At 51.7% G+C, this 20,704-nt stretch overlaps 7 protein-coding genes across 7 annotated transcripts; 3 read left to right on the forward strand and 4 right to left on the reverse strand.

Moving 5' to 3' along the window:
• Positions 1-302: 302 nt before the first annotated feature.
• Positions 303-1,999, reverse strand: LRP88_02121 (uncharacterized protein; the record flags this gene model as incomplete). The annotated part of the gene is made up of 4 exons (XM_083238792.1): positions 303-632; positions 686-1,561; positions 1,619-1,820; positions 1,878-1,999. 4 exons carry the CDS (start codon positions 1,997-1,999, stop codon positions 303-305), a joined length of 1,530 nt encoding a protein of 509 aa, XP_083105387.1.
• Positions 2,000-3,195: 1,196 nt separating this feature from the next.
• LRP88_02122 (fungal specific transcription factor domain-containing protein) lies at positions 3,196-4,637 on the forward strand (the record flags this gene model as incomplete). Its single annotated transcript, XM_083238793.1, has 4 exons — positions 3,196-3,212; positions 3,280-3,452; positions 3,519-4,333; positions 4,389-4,637. 4 exons carry the CDS (start codon positions 3,196-3,198, stop codon positions 4,635-4,637), a joined length of 1,254 nt encoding a protein of 417 aa, XP_083105388.1.
• An 839-nt stretch (positions 4,638-5,476) lies between these two features.
• On the reverse strand, positions 5,477-8,341 carry LRP88_02123 (uncharacterized protein; the record flags this gene model as incomplete). Its single annotated transcript, XM_083238794.1, has 3 exons — positions 5,477-6,560; positions 6,613-7,910; positions 7,967-8,341. The coding sequence occupies 3 exons, from the start codon at positions 8,339-8,341 to the stop codon at positions 5,477-5,479; spliced, it is 2,757 nt and encodes a 918-aa protein (XP_083105389.1).
• A 683-nt stretch (positions 8,342-9,024) lies between these two features.
• LRP88_02124 (sugar porter family MFS transporter) lies at positions 9,025-10,661 on the forward strand (the record flags this gene model as incomplete). The annotated part of the gene is made up of 4 exons (XM_083238795.1): positions 9,025-9,231; positions 9,299-9,596; positions 9,652-9,976; positions 10,028-10,661. 4 exons carry the CDS (start codon positions 9,025-9,027, stop codon positions 10,659-10,661), a joined length of 1,464 nt encoding a protein of 487 aa, XP_083105390.1.
• A 367-nt stretch (positions 10,662-11,028) lies between these two features.
• Positions 11,029-12,087, forward strand: LRP88_02125 (NAD-dependent epimerase/dehydratase family protein; the record flags this gene model as incomplete). The annotated part of the gene is made up of 1 exon (XM_083238796.1): positions 11,029-12,087. One exon carries the CDS (start codon positions 11,029-11,031, stop codon positions 12,085-12,087), a length of 1,059 nt encoding a protein of 352 aa, XP_083105391.1.
• Positions 12,088-15,675: 3,588 nt separating this feature from the next.
• Positions 15,676-16,872, reverse strand: LRP88_02126 (heterokaryon incompatibility protein-domain-containing protein; the record flags this gene model as incomplete). The annotated part of the gene is made up of 1 exon (XM_083238797.1): positions 15,676-16,872. The coding sequence occupies one exon, from the start codon at positions 16,870-16,872 to the stop codon at positions 15,676-15,678; it is 1,197 nt and encodes a 398-aa protein (XP_083105392.1).
• Positions 16,873-19,684: 2,812 nt separating this feature from the next.
• Positions 19,685-20,212, reverse strand: LRP88_02127 (uncharacterized protein; the record flags this gene model as incomplete). The annotated part of the gene is made up of 1 exon (XM_083238798.1): positions 19,685-20,212. The coding sequence occupies one exon, from the start codon at positions 20,210-20,212 to the stop codon at positions 19,685-19,687; it is 528 nt and encodes a 175-aa protein (XP_083105393.1).
• Positions 20,213-20,704: the final 492 nt, after the last annotated feature.

Below are 20,704 nucleotides of genomic sequence, written 5' to 3' on the forward strand. Positions count from 1 at the left end.
TAGCTGGGTGGCACTGACCACACTGCTGGTTATTCAAGGTAAAATGTGCTGGTGTGAGCTCATTCTTTATATACACCGTTTTTCTTTTACCTTGCTCATGGAGTCTACTTTCGGAGTTGGTGATTACATCACTCCACTCTTGTATTACGAAGCCCAAGCTGAGAAGCCCGTAAGGTGCAGATAACGGTGAGACAAGTTGAGAGAACAGCAGAGAAAGAAGCCCGAATATGCTGTTGCGTTGAACGCAAGCTGGTGGATATACTATATAAATGTGAATTCCGGGCTCCAGGAACCCAACACATTCAATTTCCCAGGTTCACATGCACAGCCTTCGTCTGCGTGTATGCATCGAGGGCGTACTGTCCGAGCTCCCGGCCAATGCCGGAAGATTTGTACCCCCCAAAGGGAACCCCGTAGTGTGTATCGCCCGAAGAATTCAAGAAGACCATGCCAGCCTGTAGCCTTCTCGCCATTTTGTGCCCCTTGGTGATGTTTTCCGTGAAGACTGCGGCAGAAAGTCCGTAACAGCTGTTGTTCGCCTTGACCTGGACCTCATCGAAGGTCTTGAACTTGGAAATGGCGACAACAGGGCCGAAAATCTCTTCCTGGACAATTTTCATTTCCTCAGTCGTCTACGATTAGGCATGGTTAGTTGAGTGTCTAAGCCAGTCAGAGGACAACTTACATCAGCAAAAATGGTGGGTTCAATAAAATACCCCTTCTGCCCGTGTGTGGCACCACCGTAGACAAGGCGGGCACCGCTCTTCTTTCCCTCTTCAATGTACGATAGGACTTTCTCATACTGTGCCTTGGAGATCTGCGGCCCCTGCCAGGCGTCTGCATCAAAGGGGTCCCCAAGGAGGTGGTGCTTTCGAGTGACCTCTGTAAACTTCTCAATGAAGCGATCGTAGGCGCCTTCTTGGACATAAATCCTCGAGGTCGAGATACAAGTCTGTCCTTGATTATCCATGATGCCCACGTGGCACCATTTCACAGCTTTATCGAGGTCTGCATCGTCAAAGACGATACTGGGGTTCTTCCCACCACACTCGAGGGTGATGTTCTTCAGGTTAGATGCAGCAGAGCGCATGATGGCTCTTCCGGTCATAGTACTTCCCGTAAAGGCGATCTTGTCAACGTCCATATGCTCTGCGAGAGCTTTTCCGGTAACGCTCCCGAGACCAGGGACGATATTCACAACACCAGGAGGGAAACCAGCTTCAACAACTAACTTGCCAAAATAAAGAGCAGAGAGGGGCGTCTGTTCAGCGGGCTTCAGGACTATTGTGTTGCCACAAGCAAGAGCAGGGGCGACCTTCCAGGCCAACATCATGAAGGGGAAATTCCTACATTTCTTAACATGCACATTCCAGATGGCAGTGCGGGGAACGTACCAGGGGATAATCTGTCCGCAGACGCCAAGAGGCTCACGCAGTACATACGCAAACTTGGAAGGATACGTTTCAACAGTACTCCCGCTGAGTTTGTCTGCTGCGCCAGCGTAATACTTGAAGACGTTGTGCGAGGCAGCAATGTCTACGTTGAGAGCTGCAGAGAATGTCTGAGGGAAGAGTTTAGAAAGGGGATGATGAACAGAGGAATGTCAATTTTCTCTTACCTTGCCATTGTCCATCGCATCAATGCTCGCAAGAAGCTCACGATCCCGATCGATGAGACTTGCAAGTTTCATGAGGAGGTTTCCACGTTCAGCGGCCGGGAGCTCCGACCACGGACCCTCAAAGGCCCGGCGAGCAGCAGCAACAGCAGTATTGACATCGTTACCGGATGCCCCTGTGAAGGTGGTGATGTCTTCCTCGGTGCTGTCTCGGATGTTAGTCGAGATTTGCTAGCAAGAGCAACCGAGGAAGGGTACGCACGCCGGATTGATGACTGTGAACGCATCTCCAGACGCTGCCGTGAACTCATTATCGATGAAAAGACCGGTTGGCTGAGAATACTCAAGCCCATTGGGCAAGGTTATCCTGAGGGATGAAGCCATGGCTGCCTGCTCTCGTAGCTTCAGGGAAGAATGTGATGAACAGGGCGAGAGCTAGAACTAATGATTTCTCCTCAAACCTGCTATCCTTTCTTTTTGAATTTTCCCGGTTATTCTTCTTCACATCAACTGTCGCACATGTCTGGTCACATGGGTTGGGGCCTGGGGGATAGGGGAGCGAAATCTAACCGAGCGTCGCGTTTTTCCGGCGCTAGCACTTGTCCGCGCCGACATTATCATCAACACCGGGCCGGTTCTTCATAGAGGGCGCTAATACCGGGCTCACGGGTTCATTCGGTTCATTCAGGCCGTCTTTCCATCAAGACTCGGGCCATTTCGGTTCATTACTTCAACTTCCTCCCAAGATATACCTTTGAGGGCAGAGAAGTGTGAGAATGTGCCCCATATCCCATCCCAGACAGCATCGCCTCAGCAGTCCCACAAGCGCAAGACGCTTCAACCAATTGGCCCACCAGCAACCGAAAGCAACCTGGAAACGACGCCAAGTGCAAAGCGTTGAAAAGTTGGTGCGGATCGGAATCCTACGCCTCGTCGGTGTCGACATCTGGGGCAACATCGCCTACTGTATCAAACGTCAAATTATGGGCCTTCGACTTGACGAAGAAGGTTTCGAGCACTGTGTTAGCATTGGGATATGATGCTATGATGTGTTGCTAATGTGTTCTTTATTATGGTTGAAGCCCGGCCCTTGATGGGTTAACTGAGCCAGAAGATCGTTCTTCACCCACAATTGGGTCATGTCGTTTGGCCGGTTGCCTGAGGCCACCCAGACCGCTACTTGGTGGGGTACAGCATCAAATTGCATCACCAGTTCTTATCATTACTCGCAGTCATTGATCTCCCCATGCCCAGCGTTCCGGCCTGCGTGCAGCACTATGCGACCTGTAAAGGCATGCTTGCAGTGCAGGAGTGGAAAGCGAAGATGCGACCGGACAGGCGATTTGGCATGTTCTCAATGTATCCAGCGAAACCTGCCATGCTCAGCCGCCATCAATAGCCTCCAGTCTGCACAGCCTCTTCCTCCAGCTTTATCAACTCGTTCCAGCGAAGAGACGATTCACTTGGTCGATCTCTACTTTCGATTCATTCATGACCAGCCTCACAGCCTCTTTCACCAGTCCTCCTTCAAAGCAAGCGTCGTCGCGGGCACCGCCTCTCAGCCTGTTCTTCTGAGCATGATGGGCATGGCGGCACGGTACATTCGAACACCCTGGCCAGCATTGGCTCATATCATTTAGTGACTAGGTTTGACAGAGCACCAGGTTTGCCACACAGCCCGACATACGCTCCCGCGGGCCCGTGTATTGCGCCCAGGGAAAGGTGGCGTTGAAGGACGATCTCGAGCATATCTGCATCGAGAACATCCAAGCGTGTATCCTGGTTGGAAACAACTCCATGGGCGATTGTCACGCGGATGTTGAGTCTTTATACTTTGGTACATTGCTCCGTGGATAAGACATGACCTAAAAGTCGCAACATGGTGGCTAATCATATCATCCAGCACTTGCCAATCGCATGGCTCAGATTCTCAATCTTGGCGTTTGCGACGAGGCTGATGATGGAATCACGCGTGAAACAAAACGCCGCATATTCTGGACTTTATTCATCACCGACACCTGGGCCAGTGGTGGTTCAGACCTGTCGCGCCAGTTTGGATGGCAAGCCAAGCAGCCCCGGGTGCCCATGGACGAATACGTCTTCTCCATGATGATGCCAGGAGACTCAGATATCGCTGATTCGGAATGGAGGCCCGGCCTATGGGGTCACATGGTGAGGCTGGTCAAGATATACACCCAGATACAACAACTTCACAGGGAGCTCGCCGAGACAGACACGTGGGACGAGGCTCTGATGGATGAGTCGGTTCGACGCCTCGAAGCCGATCTCGACGCCTTTGAGCAGAACCTCGACGCCGGGTTGACATTCTCCATGGAAAACCTGGCAGCGTTTGTAAGCCGGGGCCTCGGCAGCGTCTTTATTGCTTTCCATCTAGGCTATCATCACTACTACACGCTGCTCTTCTACCAGTACCTCGACCAGCGTCGGCCTTCTACGAGGAACGGCAAGAAATATGCAGATCGCTGCAAAGCTCATGCGGCGATTATATGTGATGTGCTCAAAGCCTCGCGGGAGGTTCCCGGAGCCCCGGCACTGTACAACATTGTGGGCCATGTCACGATTGTGTCTTCTTCGGTGCTGCTGCACACGTACCTGTTCGGCGAGCCTCATGAGCTGGAAGACTCCAAGAGTCGCCTCGAATCGAACCTCAAGTCACTGGTACAACTACGGAGCTACTGGCCGAGCGTGGAGCTTATGGTATTGAGACACTATGAGGCAATGTATTTCATCTGTTGCTTACGATTCGTCGCAGATAAATCGACTGGTGGTGTTCCAGAAGAATTGCATAAGATCTCTCAGCAGAAACACCCACCGCTTTGACAAGTGGATGGTCAAGTTCCTCATTGCACATGCTCTGGCACTTGAGGACAAGGCGGATGATGCATGGCCTGACTCCGATGCGAGCCAACTTGGAAATGTTCACTTTGAAAGGAGCCGCGTTACCCAATCTATGATGATGGACATACAAAACTCGGAAACTCTTGGAGGAGCCGCAGGGTAGCCTGAAAGGTCCTCGCAGGGAGTGTAAAGTGGGACGATATTATCTAGAGCAGTCAAACGTAAGGCCTGGACTCGTTTTATGTATAATGTACAGCGCAACGCATCTCTGCGTTGACGTGCGGAAGTGGACGAGCGGTTCAACCCATGAGGCATAAGTCGACTTCCTCTCAATCTTGGCAGTTAATGTCGGTGATTACTCATATCCTCGCTCCAGCAAAGTCCCGCTCTTGGGCCTAGCTTTGGTTTGGACCTTTGCAGGTTCTGTCTCGTAGGTGGCATGCAACCCCTTACTTTCGAGGTCATCTCTTGGGCACCAGACAAGGTGGAGGAGCTCTTGTGGGGAGGGGGTGGCACTAGCAGCGAGCATCCACCTCGTGCCGGCGGCTTTCAAGCCCTTCAGCCAATAGGTCAGCTTCAAAGCCGGGGGCAGTTCAACTGCCAACCAGATCATAATAAGGCCGGTGAGGAGCACCAATCAAATTGGTTGAAAGCCGGCGCCAGAGACAACCCCTGAATAGAGTTCCGTAGCCCCCGTGACGGAATGTTTCATCGGATCGGGACCTTCACCAACCTTGAGGCCCGTGGAGGGTGAGGACAGGCGAGATAATGACCAGCTCAAGGTGTGCCGCAATTCCGCTTCCACATGTGCTCAGTCTACACTCAGCCCATTGACTAGGGACAATCGAGTGCCAATGCCTCAGACGTGACTTTGTTGAACCGCCCAACTTATCACCGTGGAATTGTGACCGTGGAATTGCTAGAATCATTCACTTTACGTACCACAAGTCTGGTTCTGGAACCCCGGGAAAGGAGTCTAAGAGCATGTACTACACTGTCGGTCTAAGCTGTGATGTCTAATCTATAATGGCCCTGGAGCAGCGTCAACGTCTTGCCCTTGAAGCTCCTAGTCTCATTGACCGGCAGCCTCTGAACCTCCACCGTGCTGCTCTCACATGGCAGAACAAGCTCGCACAAAGTCCCAGCCGGCACGCTGACATCTACATCAGCCTTTGCCTTATCCTGTTTGCCTCTACGGTCGAAACGAACTGATATCAAGCCATAGGGCGACTCGATCTCCCCCTCGACATAGTCAAACTCGGCCTTGAAGCACGGCCTGAGCCTCCACGTGCGATACGCGTCTGTCAGCGGCCTGACGCCGAGTGCCGAGTCGTAGAACCACTCGTATATCGTCCCGAGCATGTCGTGGCACTTGGAGCGGCAGTTGTCCTGCCAGAACTCCAGCAGGCTCGTCTCCCCGCGCCGCAGGAACCGCATGTACGAGGGGTGCTCCTCTTGTCGAATCATGTTGAGCACAATGTCGGGCCGGTCCACATCCTGCTCTGCCAGCGTATTCCAGAGGTACTTGAGGCCGATTTCGCCGGCGCGCATGACATGCCCCGAGTCTTCGGCGGCGGCAACAAAGGCTTGGATGACGTCGGCGCGGTGCTGCGGCGGGACGAGACCGTGCTGAAGGGCTACAGCCTGGGCTACCATGGTACGGTCCTGTGTGTTGGGATTGTCCCGAGAGGTATAGAAGGCGTAGGGAAACTTCGTTTTGTCGGTGACGAGGAGCTGTTGGTTGTAGACAGCGTATATTCGTTCAGCCCAGGAGGTGAATCTTGCCTCGTCACTGGCGAAGCCTAGTTCCTTGGCCATCATGGCCACGTTTCGCAGGCACTTGTAGTAGATGGCCGTTTCGATATTTGCTTGGTGGTTCCCAAACGCAATGGCGTAGCCCCAATCCCCGAGACCGTGTTCAATGAGCCCGCCGAGCCGCTCTTTGCCTCGCATGTATTCCATGTACTGTACGCATGGTCGATAAATCTTCGTAAAGACACTTGTGCTGCCGTAGTAATGTTTGATAAGCTCTGGGAGCAAGCAGACGGCGCCTCCCCAGGTGATGGTGTCGTGCATCGGACCACACCTTTCAACCCGTGTTAGTTGTTACCAGAGAGAGAACAGAAGAAAGAACATACATGTATCTGACCAAGGGCGCCATAGTGGGTACCAGACCGGAAGGCTCTTGGGTGTCAATAATGTCATCCAGGATCTTGGAGTACACAGCCTCCATATCTCGCACGTACTGTGTGGCCGGGAAGAGCAGAGATGTCACCTCCAGCCATCCAAACTTTTCGATCTGCGGACAGTCTGTGTGGTAGCTAAAGATATTGGAGCTAAATGTCCAGTAGCAGGCGTTTATCAAGGCGTTGACGTCTTCTTTGTCCGTCTTGACGAAGCCAAGCTTCGGGGCGCCAGATGAGACGTGGCGGGCAGTCAGAGAGTGAATGATGGGAAGACCGTCCTTGCCGTCGATTGAGGCTCCTTCGATCTGGATGTATCGGGCGCTCGTGAAGCTAAATTCAGGCGTCCAAACTTCTTGCTCCTCTTGGCCTGAGAGTGTGATCTTTGAGTAGACACCCGTCTCGAACTCCTTGAACAAGGGGTCCGGCATGAGTACCAGGCCGTCTTCTCCGATCGTCTCCGAGTACCTGACACGATACTCTGCCCCGGCGATGCCGCTGGCTACAACTCGTACCATGATTGACGCATTCTGGCCGAGATCGTACATGATGACCCCTGGCTTGACCATGACTTGGCTGACAGGTGTAAAAGTGTTGTGCAAGATGACGGGATGTTGGCTCTGGTAGTGCAACTTGCCTCTTGGCCCCGTGAGCGGCTTAGCAAGTTGCCAGTCTACATCATCAAAGCCTGGTGCATCCCAGCCAACTGGATACGCCCGCCTGTCATGATCTTCAGAAGCGTAGATATTCGCAAGTGCCGTGGCGCTCTTGCGGACCTTCCAGCTCGGATCGGAGATGATACACTCATGCGTGCCATCCGCATAGTGCGCATGGATCTCGGCAAAGAAGCACAGTTCGTTTCCGTAACGCACGTACGTATTGTCCTCGTACATGGGCCAGAAGAAGCGATCTCCTTGGTCCCCGGCGTAGAAGCCATTGCCCACATGGGCTCCGATGGCATTCTCCCCTTGGGAGATGTGCTCTGTCACGTCGTAGCCGACAAACTGGACTGTTCTGTGATAGTTGGTCCAGCCGGGGTCCAGGACGTGCGACGAGGCCGGCCTGCCATTGACGGCAAGATTGAAATGGCCCAGGCCCGAGGCAAGAACGATGACGCGTGAAGGCTTGCGCTGGAACGTGAAGGATTTCCGGAGATAGAGAGGTTTGTCACTTCCGTTGCCGATCCATACGGCCTTCCAGCGGTTTACCTCACCCTCGAACCAAGTGCGGAATATGAGACTAGAGTGCGGCATCTGTCTGGGTCAGCAATCTCAAGGCAGGGAGGGACATGGAGGTGTTTGGTATTCACATAGGTTTGGTTCATGCTGTAAGGCGGCAGCAGTCTCGATGACCGAGGGTACGACGTGTAGAACTCGTTGAGGGAGCTGATGGCTTCATTCCCATGTTGGTCCCAGACGGTCACGGCCCAGTAGTAGGGCGTTGTCGACTTGAAGCCGTCCCGAGGGTTACAGAGGATGTTGCGCTGCTCATTGCTCTCTACGCGGCCAGAGTCAAAGCAAAGGCCGTGCTCGTCGACGACTTTGCTTTCCGACACGACGATGCGGTATGCCACCTGTTTGCCATGCTCGTCGGCGACGTCGAGCTTCCAGAAGACTCGGAACTCGTCAACGTCGATGCCGATGGTTTCGCCAAAGCCGTGGATGCCACAGCCGATGACCTGCATGGTGAATGTTGTTGCGTGTAGAAAGTGTTGACGATCGATTCAGACTTCGGGGGTCGGCCTTTTGACGCGAAGCCGAGTTGCCCCTGGTTTGTCTTCGGGTCAAACTGGCCCGTTCGATGGGTGACCGCTTGATACACTCGCGAGCCATTTCCTGCTGTCTGACCTGACTTCCGAATAGAAAGACCCACGATGCGGATCACTAGCTCCAGATGTCGGTGGCGGCGTTGATGGAGAGCGCCGGAAAACTCGACAAAGCCGGGCATGTGTCTCCATCAGCCAGGCCATGGTGGTGGGGGTGTACCTAACAAGCTGAACCTGCTCCACGCCGCTTGTTCGCATGGAACCCTACCCTACCAGTTCTGTGCTGGGGAAACATGGGGAACGAACCATGTTTACGAAAGACGGTGACATGTTGGCAAATCTTGCAAATGAAGGTGGCCATCACTCGGTCTAGATGCCCCCGAGATCACCAGACAACCGAAAGCCCCTGTCTAATCCCCGGGCAGAGAGTCCCTGGCGCTGAATCGAGAGTTACCCCATCAGCGTGTGGCTCGCCAACTCCTCCGCATTGCACCGACAAAGCGAATCCGGGGTAGCGTAGCGCTATATAAACCTCCAGCATCCCCAGACTTTGGCTCCATATCCCTCCTTCAACCCTATCTCACTCTTCAACGACAGTAGCCATGCCCAGCGGCGATGCCATCACCATTGCCTCGGCGGCCTTCCTGGCCGTTGGAGGTTTCCTCTTCGGCTACGACTCGGGCATCATCAGCTCCACCATTGCTCTTCCTCACTTCAAGCAATACTTTGATTCTCCTAGCGATGACACTGCTGGAGGCATCGTCAGTTCTTTCCAGGGCGGCGCCGTCCTCGGAACTATGATCAACATGGTCGGGATCCCCATTCCATCCAAGTCTGTGACCAAGTGAGACTGACTTGTGACTTGCTTTCCCCTAGGCTGTCGCGGATATTCTTGGTCGCAAGATGACCATCTTCTCCGGGTCTGTGGTCTCGCTCCTCGGTTCGTCTCTGCAGGCCGGATCCACGTCGATGGCCATGCTCATTGTTGGCCGGTTCATCGGTGGTATGGCCGTGGGCATGCTAACCAGTACGATCCCGATGTACGCCTCCGAGATCTCCACGCCCAAGTGGAGAGGTGCTCTGTCTGGTCTTCTCCAGTGGTTCCTCAGCTGGGGCTTCCTAGTGGCACAGTGGCTAGGTTATGGATGCTCATTTTCCAAGACAGCTTTTTCTTGTTCGTCACGGCAACCCGGTGGATGGTTCCATCACGTCTCGCTAACGGTTCGCAGGGCGATTCCCCCTCGCCTTCCAGTGCGTCCCTGCCCTGATCCTCGTGACCGGCATCTGGTTCCTGAACGAGTCGCCTCGATGGCTCATGGAGAAGGATAAACATGAAGAAGCACGAATCGTCCTCAATAAGCTACGAAAAGGCGAGAATGCTTCCCAGATCGACCTCGAGTTTATAGAGATCCGAGACGTCATCGCCGCCGACCGGGAGATTGGCAAGGTGTCTGCCATGTCCATCCTCACAAAGCCCTCGTGGAGGAAGCGACTCTTGCTCGGATGTGGAATCCAGGCCTTTGGGCCCCTCTCTGGCATCAATGTTATCAACTAGTGGGTCATGTCGTCTTTGGTTGTTTAAAATAGTTGCTAAGCCTTGACTAGCTATGGACCTCGTATCTACGAGCTCTTGGGCATCGGCACACAGACCTCGTTGATGATCATCGGTATTAGCGGTGCTCTCTCCATTGTCTACTGCACCATCGGTCTCTGGATGCTTGACAGGGTCGGCCGCGTCAAGCCACTCATGGTCTCAGCTGCCTTCCTCGGTGCGTCTCTTCTCGTCAACGCCGTTCAAGCACAGTACATCAACCCAGACAATGCCAACCAACTACGCTCCATGGTCGCTATGAACTTTGTATTCAGCCTGTTTTATACTCCTCTGGGTATCATCTCCTGGGTCTACCCAGCCGAGATCTTTCCCGTTGAGGTACGCGCCCTAGGTAACGCCATCACCACGTTTACGAATTGGCTCGTCAACCTTGTCTTTGCGCAATTTTCCCCAAGCGCACTCTCCCATATCGGATTTCGCTACTTTTACGTCTTCTTCGTCTTCAACCTCATCGCCTTCCTCTGCTTTTGGCTCTTTTTCCCTGAAACCAAAGGCCGCACCTTGGAGCAGATGGATGTACTTTTTGGTGATCAGCTCGTCCCTCACGCACTGGATGACCCGGCTGGTGCTATGGCTATGCAGAAAGAAGCCTCGGTGTCGGCGCATGTTGAAGAACGGCAGGTTTAACTCACAAAACCTGAGGCGTTGAACTGGATTAGAAAACTGTCGGTGATTGGCGGTGTTGAGTCTGGGAGATTGCGTTCTTTATTATAGTTGAAGCAGGGGCTTGATGGGATAACTGAGCCAGAAGACAGGTGCATATAAACTCCCAGTAGCAGTAGGCATATCGACATGGTTGTTAGCTATCTCGCCCCCGCATCTAGGTATCGTACCACCCAGGTGCATTTGTAATCAAGGTCAATGTTGGCATCACCTCGAGATGGATTTGTCATCGCGACAGCCTTTAATAAACCATGACCCAGGGTCTAGAAGTTGCATTTCCATTCACAATCCGTCTGCGTTTAACATCAATCTTTGCTCTCAGGCTGCAACTATGGGCGCCAAAGCGGTTCTGGTTACTGGTGCGAATGGCTACATCGGAAAAGCCGTAGCCTGCGCCTTTGTGCGTGCTGGATGGGTGACATATGGGCTCATCCGTTCCGTGCAGTCAAGCATATCACTAACAGCGGAGGAAATCATACCAATCATTGGCAGCATCGATGATGTCGTCTCCCACAAAGTCATCCAAGCGCTTCTTCCATCGACGTTGGATGTAATCGTTTCTACCACGGAGAACACATTGGACTATGTGCCGCACTTCCAAAACATAGTTAGTCTCCTTCAGACTCTGTCAATATCCAGCACGGCGAATGGTGTACGGCCACTGGTGATCTTTACCGCAGGAAGTAAAGATTATGGCGTTGGACCTCATCTTTCTGATGACCCCGGCGTGGCACCACATGACGAATTGTCGGAGCTTCGTCCACCTCCCTTTGCTGCTCCTCGAGTGCAACATGCACCAAGAATCTTTGAGAGCATCAACGCTTTTGCGGCTGTTCTTGTCCGACCGACCAATGTCTATGGCCGAGCGTCAAGCTATTACAGTGTCTGCTTTCGAGCTGGCTCTAGGGCTGGGTCGGCCGAGAGCCCACGAGACCGGATTCTTATCGCGCCAACACAGCCCAGTTGGATATGCCATTCGCTGCATATCGACGACTGCGCTGAGGCATATGTCGCCATCGCTTCTGCACCTCGACAAACCGTTGAGGGTGAGGTATTCAATATCTCATCCGAGCGTTATGAAACGGCCGAGCAAATTATCAACGCAATCATCAAAGAGTACGGCATCGCAGGCGGAGTCAAGTATGTAAACCTCAAAGATGTTGCAACCGATGAGGACGCTTCGCTGGCAATGGCGATTGGCTTTCCACAGTGGACAAGTTCGAAAAAGTTAAGGATGGCCACTGGGTGGACAGACCATCGTTTACCGTTCTCGGATGCATTTCATATCTACCGACTGTCTTATGAAGCAGCTGCGCAGTTGAGAGATGAGAACGTGGGCAAGATTGGCAAGACTATTAACTCACTAATGTCTACCATTGAAAGTGTATGATATTAGATTACATCCTAGACGAGGAGCAGTCGGGCCCATATTTGGGACGTTCCCTTGATCAGAGCCCAGGTCACCGTCGCCGGCCATAAGTAATTCTTCCAGTGAGTGAAAAGCGAGATGGTATGAAGAGGAGGCTGAACGGTAGAGATAAAGACGAGGTAAGGTGTGAAAATGAGCTTAGAGGTCTCATATACTGCCACGATATAGTTGTGTGAAAAGAGGATAGAGGATTAACCACGTGGATGTCGTTGGCAAGACTTATTCGACAGAGTGAAGTCACTAATTTAGTAGATAGACCTTATACGGTTCCCATGGGAAGGGCGGAAACCAAGCCAAAGCATACCCAATTGGTGAAATAGCTGTGTGTATCTATCGGCTCAGTTATGGGCCGATCTGCCGAGCAATGACACGTTAGCCCGGCGGCAAAGCTCCATGTCTTCACCGGGGCGAGGACATACAACCAGAGGGTGGAAAAGTAGAGCATAGTTGGCTCAAACCATAAAAGATGCCCTATGAGACAGAAGCAGCGATGACCACGACCCACCAATAAGACCGGAAGGTGTGAGAGCCTCCAACTAACAAGTTATGAACCGGTCCCGTCGATGAGAAAAATCCGACCAAGTCTCGGTGATGGGACACCGTAGGCATAATTTCTCACTCATTGCTTATGTGCATCCGGGTCGATGGGCCGAAACTATTACGGCGTGCAAGTGAAAACGAACATGATTGTTCCCTGTGGAAAGGTGAAAACACGAAGAGATTGACTAAGTGAATTTTCTATCCTTCAGGCGACATTACAGTCTTAATGGCTGTTTTCGATTGGCAATTTCGTTCCTCATGGCCTTTATGCCCAACTACTTGGTTGTCAGGGCTGCGTCATGGAGTCGGCATGCATACGTGAACCAGAATTTGGGTAGGAATAGCTTCCTCAGCTTAGACCATTTCAACTCAGACTTTCATGCATGGACAAAGTCTTTGGGAAGAGGGAAAATTTGGGGAGTTGGTACAAAGGTGTAGGGTGGTAGAGAAAGATCAGCACGTGACATGGCGCCAGGCCAAAGTCAAGGTGTTAAGGCTCGCTGTACCACTGACCAAAGAGACGGCGCCCTTTGAGGGCCACTTGATATCAGGTACCTTAGACAGCAACACAAAGGCAGTACTCCAATCACGCGTGTCCTCAATACCAAGCAGGGCGTGGACCCAGCCCCTTCGGGATCTGCCTTATGATTGGTTATGGCTACGAACCCCCCTGTGTATTGTTCCAATCGAGCAGGGGTCCTTGATCTCTTCCTCGGTCATGCTTCAAGTTCTCGTCACCCTCTCTTCCTTTTCTCTTTTCCTTCCTCTCCCACTTACCTGATCATCTTGTCGATGACATATTCTACATGGTGCATCGGTTTGCCTTGCTCAAGTGAACAAGGTCTCTCGAGTCACGATGTGATATTCGTTTCTCTTCTGTTCTTCGTCGTTGCGTCCGTCCGTGGCCTTGCGCCTTCACTGCTTCGTCATGGATGCGATGCCATGATGTTGGCATTTCATTCATCTATCCATCCCATCCACCATACTGTACCTAGGCCATTAATAATAGCAGATGAACTCGCTCTTCCCATGCAGACCATCGCGGAACGGTCTCGACGACGATGGCAGGGACGACGCTACTCGGTACCTTGCATATTCATGTTTGCTAACTCGACACGATGGCGACCGCAGCTCCCTGACAATGCATTGCCCCCGAACGCTACGCGCTTTTGCACAACTGCGCCAAGCAAACATGAGTTGTGAAATGGCCCATGGACATGTGTGTAAATAATGCTATGCTGCCTTGACGCGCTCGACGCGTCCTTTCGCGCGTCCATCTCAACCTGGACTCTGAACCTGCCAATTTAGGGGCGGTCCCGTTGTGCTCGCTATGGCGACTACCACAATCGACCCCGTTTCGAGCATTTACTTCTCTACCTTGAACCGTCCAACCGACGACCGATTTTAAACTCAGTCTTTCTACCCACGTCGCATTGAGTCTGGCGGGAAGTTGCCCTGAAACCGCCGCAATCGACAGAGGGGTGATTCGACGCGTCCTGCGCCCCAACAGCGACCCAGTGAAGCCAGAAGCCTGACGGTAAACCTCAGAATCCGTCCCGCTACCCTTGCAGCTGCTCTGAATGTTCCGGATCCTACGCCCATCGTCGTAAACGCAGGCGTGCTTGCGTCTGTCGCTCCGCAAGACAACGCCCCTCCAGTCCCAGATGCGCAGAGCCTACTCACAGCACACGAATTCCTCCGAAATGAGATGGCCAAGCTCCATCTCGACTCTATGAACAACTCCTTACAGCAGCTGGAGACCGACCTGGTGGACCTGACTCGCCATCGCGACGAGGCCGTGAAAATGCTACGAATTACCAGGCCGCTTACCACTGGCAGCACATAGAACTTGGCATTGCTGTCGAGAGAGCCTTTGAGGCTCACATCTCGACCCTCGAACATCAACCCAACGACGATGTTTTAGCGAGCAGTACCAAGACAAGCATTATCAACAAACTGGAGTCGGTCCACGCCTGGGGACGCGAGGTGCGCAAGGCTGCACAGGATGTGACGACTGCGGAGAGTGGGATTGCCATCATCTCGAAGCAGATGAAGGAATGCCAGAAATTGAGAGACAATATCTTGGAACCGCTATGATGCGATATGGAAACCAGGCGTTTTACTGTATGATAATGGGTATGAAGTCTCATGGGTATGGAGTCTTGGGGGAATGGAAGGATCTTGGAGGAGTACTGGGCGCGACGTGATGGCCTGCGTTCACCTGGACCTTAGGTTCGCCTTAATGCAAGCTGGATTCTCTTGTCAACCGAAGTCCTGACTAGCATGTCTTCGTTATGCATATGATAGCCAACGCCAGTGCATCAGCAGGTATGACTGACGGAGTAGTCGAGTACAGGGACAATGTCTCTGACGAACCTCTTCAGAATCGAAGAGGTGTAGGATCAGATCGACCAGACCACACCTTCCCAACCAAAGATATAAACTGCGTAAAGTCGTTCTTGTTCCCTCCTTTGCATACGAGCCAGAAGGCGACAGTGTGTGTCTGAAAGTACGAGGCAGTGTGTTATGGCAGAGGCTGACCATGCAACCCTGAATTCTGTGCAGTTCACAGCAGGACTATGAGGGTTGGCTGAGTTTCTGCCTGTGGAGCGTAACTTACAGAGTTAGGCGTGATTTGGCCTTCGTTATCCTATTATTTCTCGGGCCTCGATGCGCCTCATCCTGTCCAACCTCTCACTGTGTCCATGTCAACAGAGCGGTATTGCGTCTAGATACTTGGCTCGTCCTTACACAAAGCTGATAGTAGGGCTATGCTACGTGCCGCTGTGGCATATCCAGGGAATAATGCTGACCAACTACTTCCTATATACCTATGTAACAAGGCTTCTCTCCTGGGGTTATGTAGGTATTCAGTTCCAATCCACACTGCCTCTTCTAGGGAACAGAATCGCGTCTAAAAGGCTGGCATGAAAACCCAAGAGTAGTTAGAAGTATATTGGCTGGCGTAGGCAATCTACCAGACTCCTTACTCACCCAAGTTAAGCAGCCTTACACAAGGGTAACTATAGGAACCTCCTCCTCTGCCTGCTCCTCCAGTCTTCGCCCCAGTGTTTCCTCATCGAGGAAAATAAACCCTAATCTCTGATATTCTTCACCCCCCTTCACTTTTGTAACAATCAAACCCTGGTATTGATCATCGTAGCTCTCCTCCGTCACCTTCAACAAAATCAAAGCAAAAATCTCCACCCCCTCTAAACTCTTGACAATCTTCAGCGCCTCCTGAGGAGCATCTTCAGCCGTGAAATCAAAGTCAAAGCGGGAGTGGGTACCCTCAGGTTTGCCGTTTGCCGTACGCACTTTCGGATTGTTGTCATAAGGGAAGCCTGCCTTATTAGGGTCCCAGTCTTCGATAGCAAGATAGAGACGTTCCATTGGCGCCCGTATCCTGATCCTTGCGTCGGTGACCTCGCCGTAAGGATTTGCGCCTTTAAGATTCACTTTGACGTCCAGTACCTTGGCCAGGGTATCATAATACTGTTCGACGCCTAGGCCAGGAATTCCATCCATGGATGCCCATGACCAGGAAGGCGATCTATACTCTGGCACTCGTCTGCATCTCAAGCCTTGCCATAGAAGTCCTTCTATGAGGTGGGAACGCCAAAGACCAGCCACGTACTCGTCGTCAAGCCGTTTTGCAAAGACGCTAGCAAGACCAGACATGGCGGGGAGTTTATCCGAGGCGTTTGTGAGTTTTCGCGGCCCGTATAACCAGAGAAGGCTGTACCATGATCCCAGCAATGCCGCTTTATTGTTGGAAATCTTTTCGTCCTCACAGTTGGCCTCTTTTTGGTGTTGTTCCATTTCTTCGGACTCTTCTTCTAACTTCTGGTGCACACTGTTGAATCGATCCTTGAGGGAGACACCATCTTCCCCTCGAAATCCTTCGTTGCATTCAAAAGACAGTTGCTGAGTGCCATAAAGCAGCATCCGCCGCGACAAAACACGTTCCTGTAGACCCCAGGCGCGATCCGAGAGTGGCTCATCCGGCAGAGATAGGTAGTCGCTGGAGATGGCTTCTTCGTGGAGGGGTAGATTAAACGCCAAAGCTTGCCCTCGTAGGTCACCAGATGTGTACCTGAGCTCAACGTATTCCCTAGTCGGCCTCTCTCCAAAGAGTCCTTCAGAGGTGTCCTTGGCTCTCGAAGCAGCGACTGTCAGATACGCATTGCAGTAGATGGACAGCATCTTGGCCGATTCCCGCTCCCAATTCTCGTGGTCATCTTGACATATGCAGATGCTGTCTATCCACAGATATCTCACTCCAAGCTCTCGTACCAATTTAATAGCATCTTGGTGCGTCTTGGGTAGGTCGGATATTATGATTTGGCGCTTTCGATCTGCAAGCGTGGCTTGAGTAGTAGTGCATGACTGCTCATTACCCCAGCAATAGCTTCATGATGAACATTAGCCACAATACACTCCTTAGTACTGCTCATAGATTGCCGGCTGAAAATACCTTAAGCATATATATTTTCCACATTCATGTGTCTCGGTCTCGCGGAGCCTCACGTGAGGACTGTTGGTATCGACACCCACGTCGATGACGCGAGATGGCAATTGTGTCTCGCTAGGACTGCAGTTGGGATGCTCATTGCACTCCTTCAGCCACTTGCGGGCTCTTGAGATTGCCGTCAAAGTTCCTCCGTGTTGTTCGACTGGTCGGCCGAGAATGATCGACTCGAGCGGGTCACCTGGGCATGTCAACACCAAATAAGGGTCAAATGAACTGCGCAATCTCACCATCTCTCACACAAAGTCCAATCGCCGCCACCAGCCTCACCTCTTTTTTCTCCGCTCCATCCGTCAAACTCATGACCCAAAGTCCATCTCCCCCATTCTCTCGCTTCACAATCCAAAGTTCCCATAATGGCCAGTCGTACCTGGTCATCGTATCGGCTTCCCATTTCGGCTTCAGCTCTTCCAACTCTGATTGGCATGATTGTACTTGCTTAAGAATCAGGCGGCAGAGATGACAGTTCAACACTGTTGCGGAATTTCGCAAGGCTTCGAGGCTCTGATGATGAGAGTAGCCTCTAATGTCTTCAGGCCATCGGTAGAATGGTTGGAGGTATGGATACCCGCTTAATTCAACGTCGAGATCCGGTGGGACCGAAGGAAGTGTTTCCCAGGGTACACCCTTGCATAGATTGCACAAGGTCATGTTTTAATGTCTGAGACGGTCGGTTTAGGAAAAGACTAGATTGCTTAGGATCCAAGGAAAGTTCAACAACGCCCTTTTTAGCCTATGATCTGAGAGGGTGTGTAAGTAAGAACTCGGACTGTTTTCCTAGTGGTGCAATAATTGGGAAAATGAAAGAAAGTCAAGCCAGGCTCTAAAAGGGATGAGAATCGCGCGGAATGCTGACGCCTAGACGTTTATATAATGGAGCGGCAAGTATGAAATAAGATCGTACGACTCTGACTCAGACGCCAGTTCACTTACGGCTGTCATTCTCCACCACCATTCCGCGGAAACCCTGTCATGAAATAGGCAGCATTTGATATGGCCCTCAAATGCTGACTGCATGCTCGCGTCCGGACCGTCAGCCCGCATAATAACAACCCCACATCATATTTCAAGTTTACGCCTTTGTTTCCCCCGACGGATGGTGGCGTAGCCACCAGTCAGAGTAGCAATCATTCCATCACTGTTAGCATATTGAATAATGACCAGTGACAACATCTGTTTCATAAGTGACGCAATGATATATCTGCTCTAGAGATGACTGGTTTCATGGTCAAACTCCTCGTATAAAGCATCAGTTTCCTCTTGTACAGCTCAAAGCGTCACAGGAAGACAGGCGTCATTTGTCCTCATCAAGGTATCACTTGATTTGTGTATTCTAATTGGATTGGCCCCCTGTTTATGACCACAGCATATGCTTATACTATGGAAAGAGGTAAGGATTATAAGTTGTAGTTCGCCTTCCTTACACGGTGTAAGACGAGCCGGATTGACAAGTGTTAGAATTGTCGGGATGGCCCCGACTTTGCTACTCATTTATTGCCTGAACTGTTCACGAGAACAGTCTTAGGTACATACTGGCTTATCTATCTACTCAACTCGTTCGATCCAAGCTCGAGCCCCAAGCGCTACGCGATACAAAGGAAGCCCATGTCTGAATGGACGACGGACGAGAAGAAAGACATCGACGAGGTTGAGCAACAATGCTTCGACAACCTGCTGGATTACATGTAAGGTCTGTCTGTTGACCTACACACCACTGAGAGTCTTACTAACCAAAGGATGTTAGGTTATTTGCTGCGGCTTGGAATAATAAGTCAACCGTTGAGAAGCCTCTTGGCTTACTTGACGAGTATAATGACATCATGCACTAAGTCTCCCAGGGCCTACCCGAACAGTTGCAAGCCAAGTTGGACGAGGTGTGACACGATCTTCTATGTCTCTTCCGGCCCGACTATGCTATGGTCATCCAACACGATGACCTCTTGGAGGAGAACATACAGACCACATTAAGGGCATCGTAGATTGGTCTGATGCCATAATCGCCCCATTCGGGGTTTCTCTCGGCGGCCTTGAGACTATACTTGGTGTGCAAATCCGGACCAATTGGCACTTCCGTCCTAGTCATCTAAGTCTTCGACAGCATTTCTGGGACACTCTACTCAGAGATTGGGAACATCTCAGAAGGGAATCGGTGTTAAATTAAAGCTGTAAGGCTATTTGGACTCTTTCGGGGCCATGGATTTGAAGAAAAGGACCAGGCAATCATATATGTCGAGGCATTGTGCTTGCTTTAAATCACGTACTGGTATTGACGGCCAGGTATATTAACGAGACATGCTAATACAGAGCACGTGTGTTTGTTTGATGACTATCTCGCCATATCTGGATAGTGTTATGGACAATCGAAAAGCTACCCAGACAGAAAAGGTTGCTGAGAAAAGATAATAAAGATCCAAATGAGTGTGGTGAATCTGATCCCTTGCGGCACCTGCCTCCCGCCGCCCTCGCCTTAGTGTGTTGAGAAATGTCTCAGACTTTGATGAGGACGCCCTGGAGCGCTAACTTATCCAGCAGCTCCTTTTCATTCTCAACTTGATCGACATAAACCCGGTGAGTCTCCTTGGTCCCCTCGAACACCCGAGCCCAATGGGTACTCGCGGCAGATTGTGAATCGGGGTCGTAATTCAGCGTGACATCAGGCCAGCCAGTTGGGATAAACTCCACGGCATCTACCATGGCCTTTGGCAGTATAACAATTCCGTACTTGCTGACTTCGACTTCGGCAGCGGGCTCCATGGACTGGCCATCGTTGACTGGATCCAAGAGCTCGAGCGCAATCACATTGGCCAGACCATTCCCGGCGATATAGCCGAGGATGGCTTTGATGCAGCTCTCGACCATATTGCTCCTAGCAACAGGCGATGGGCCTATGGCGAACCTATACGGGATGAGAATATTCTCCTCGGGGACGAACTTGAAGACGACTCCGTGTATTTTGCCGAGATCCAGGGAGCCGATTGAAGTAGGCCTAACCCACTTACCGGCGATGGTCTGCATCTTGGTTTCGAGTTTGATCTGCCCACTTGGAAGGCCGTCGTGTTTATGGAGCAAATGAATGCCGAGCTTCTCACGAAGGTTTCGCTAAGCGATTATAGCCTCGAGATTCTTGACATGGCCCTCATTGACGCTCATATCGGGATGGATGCGAGGGAGTCCATTGTAGCTTCATCAAGGGCTTTTGTGTTAGTGCGAACTCGAAATCAACAGTGAAATTGTTATCTACACTCACATGGTGTTGGAACTGTTCATATCATCCACAGTGAAAGCGTTCTGAAGCCCGACTATGGCCGGCATAGCAGCAACGGTGTTGGCCGCCATTATACCTGTTCCTAGGTCAGGTCTTGATGATCCAGGAGGTGATCTACCAAGAGGAGGCTAGTGATATGTTGCTATGTTGCACTGGCAGTCGTGTGTCGGAAAGGCTGGAAGCTTCCAAGCAGGCGGGCATACAGGGCTTTTTCAAGTCTGCTCTGCTCTGCCTAAATGGTG

The sequence above is a fragment of the Fusarium phalaenopsidis genome (genome assembly GCF_050370095.1).
Source record: "Fusarium phalaenopsidis strain FUZ10S chromosome Unknown contig_32284, whole genome shotgun sequence".
Taxonomy (NCBI): domain Eukaryota; kingdom Fungi; phylum Ascomycota; class Sordariomycetes; order Hypocreales; family Nectriaceae; genus Fusarium; species Fusarium phalaenopsidis.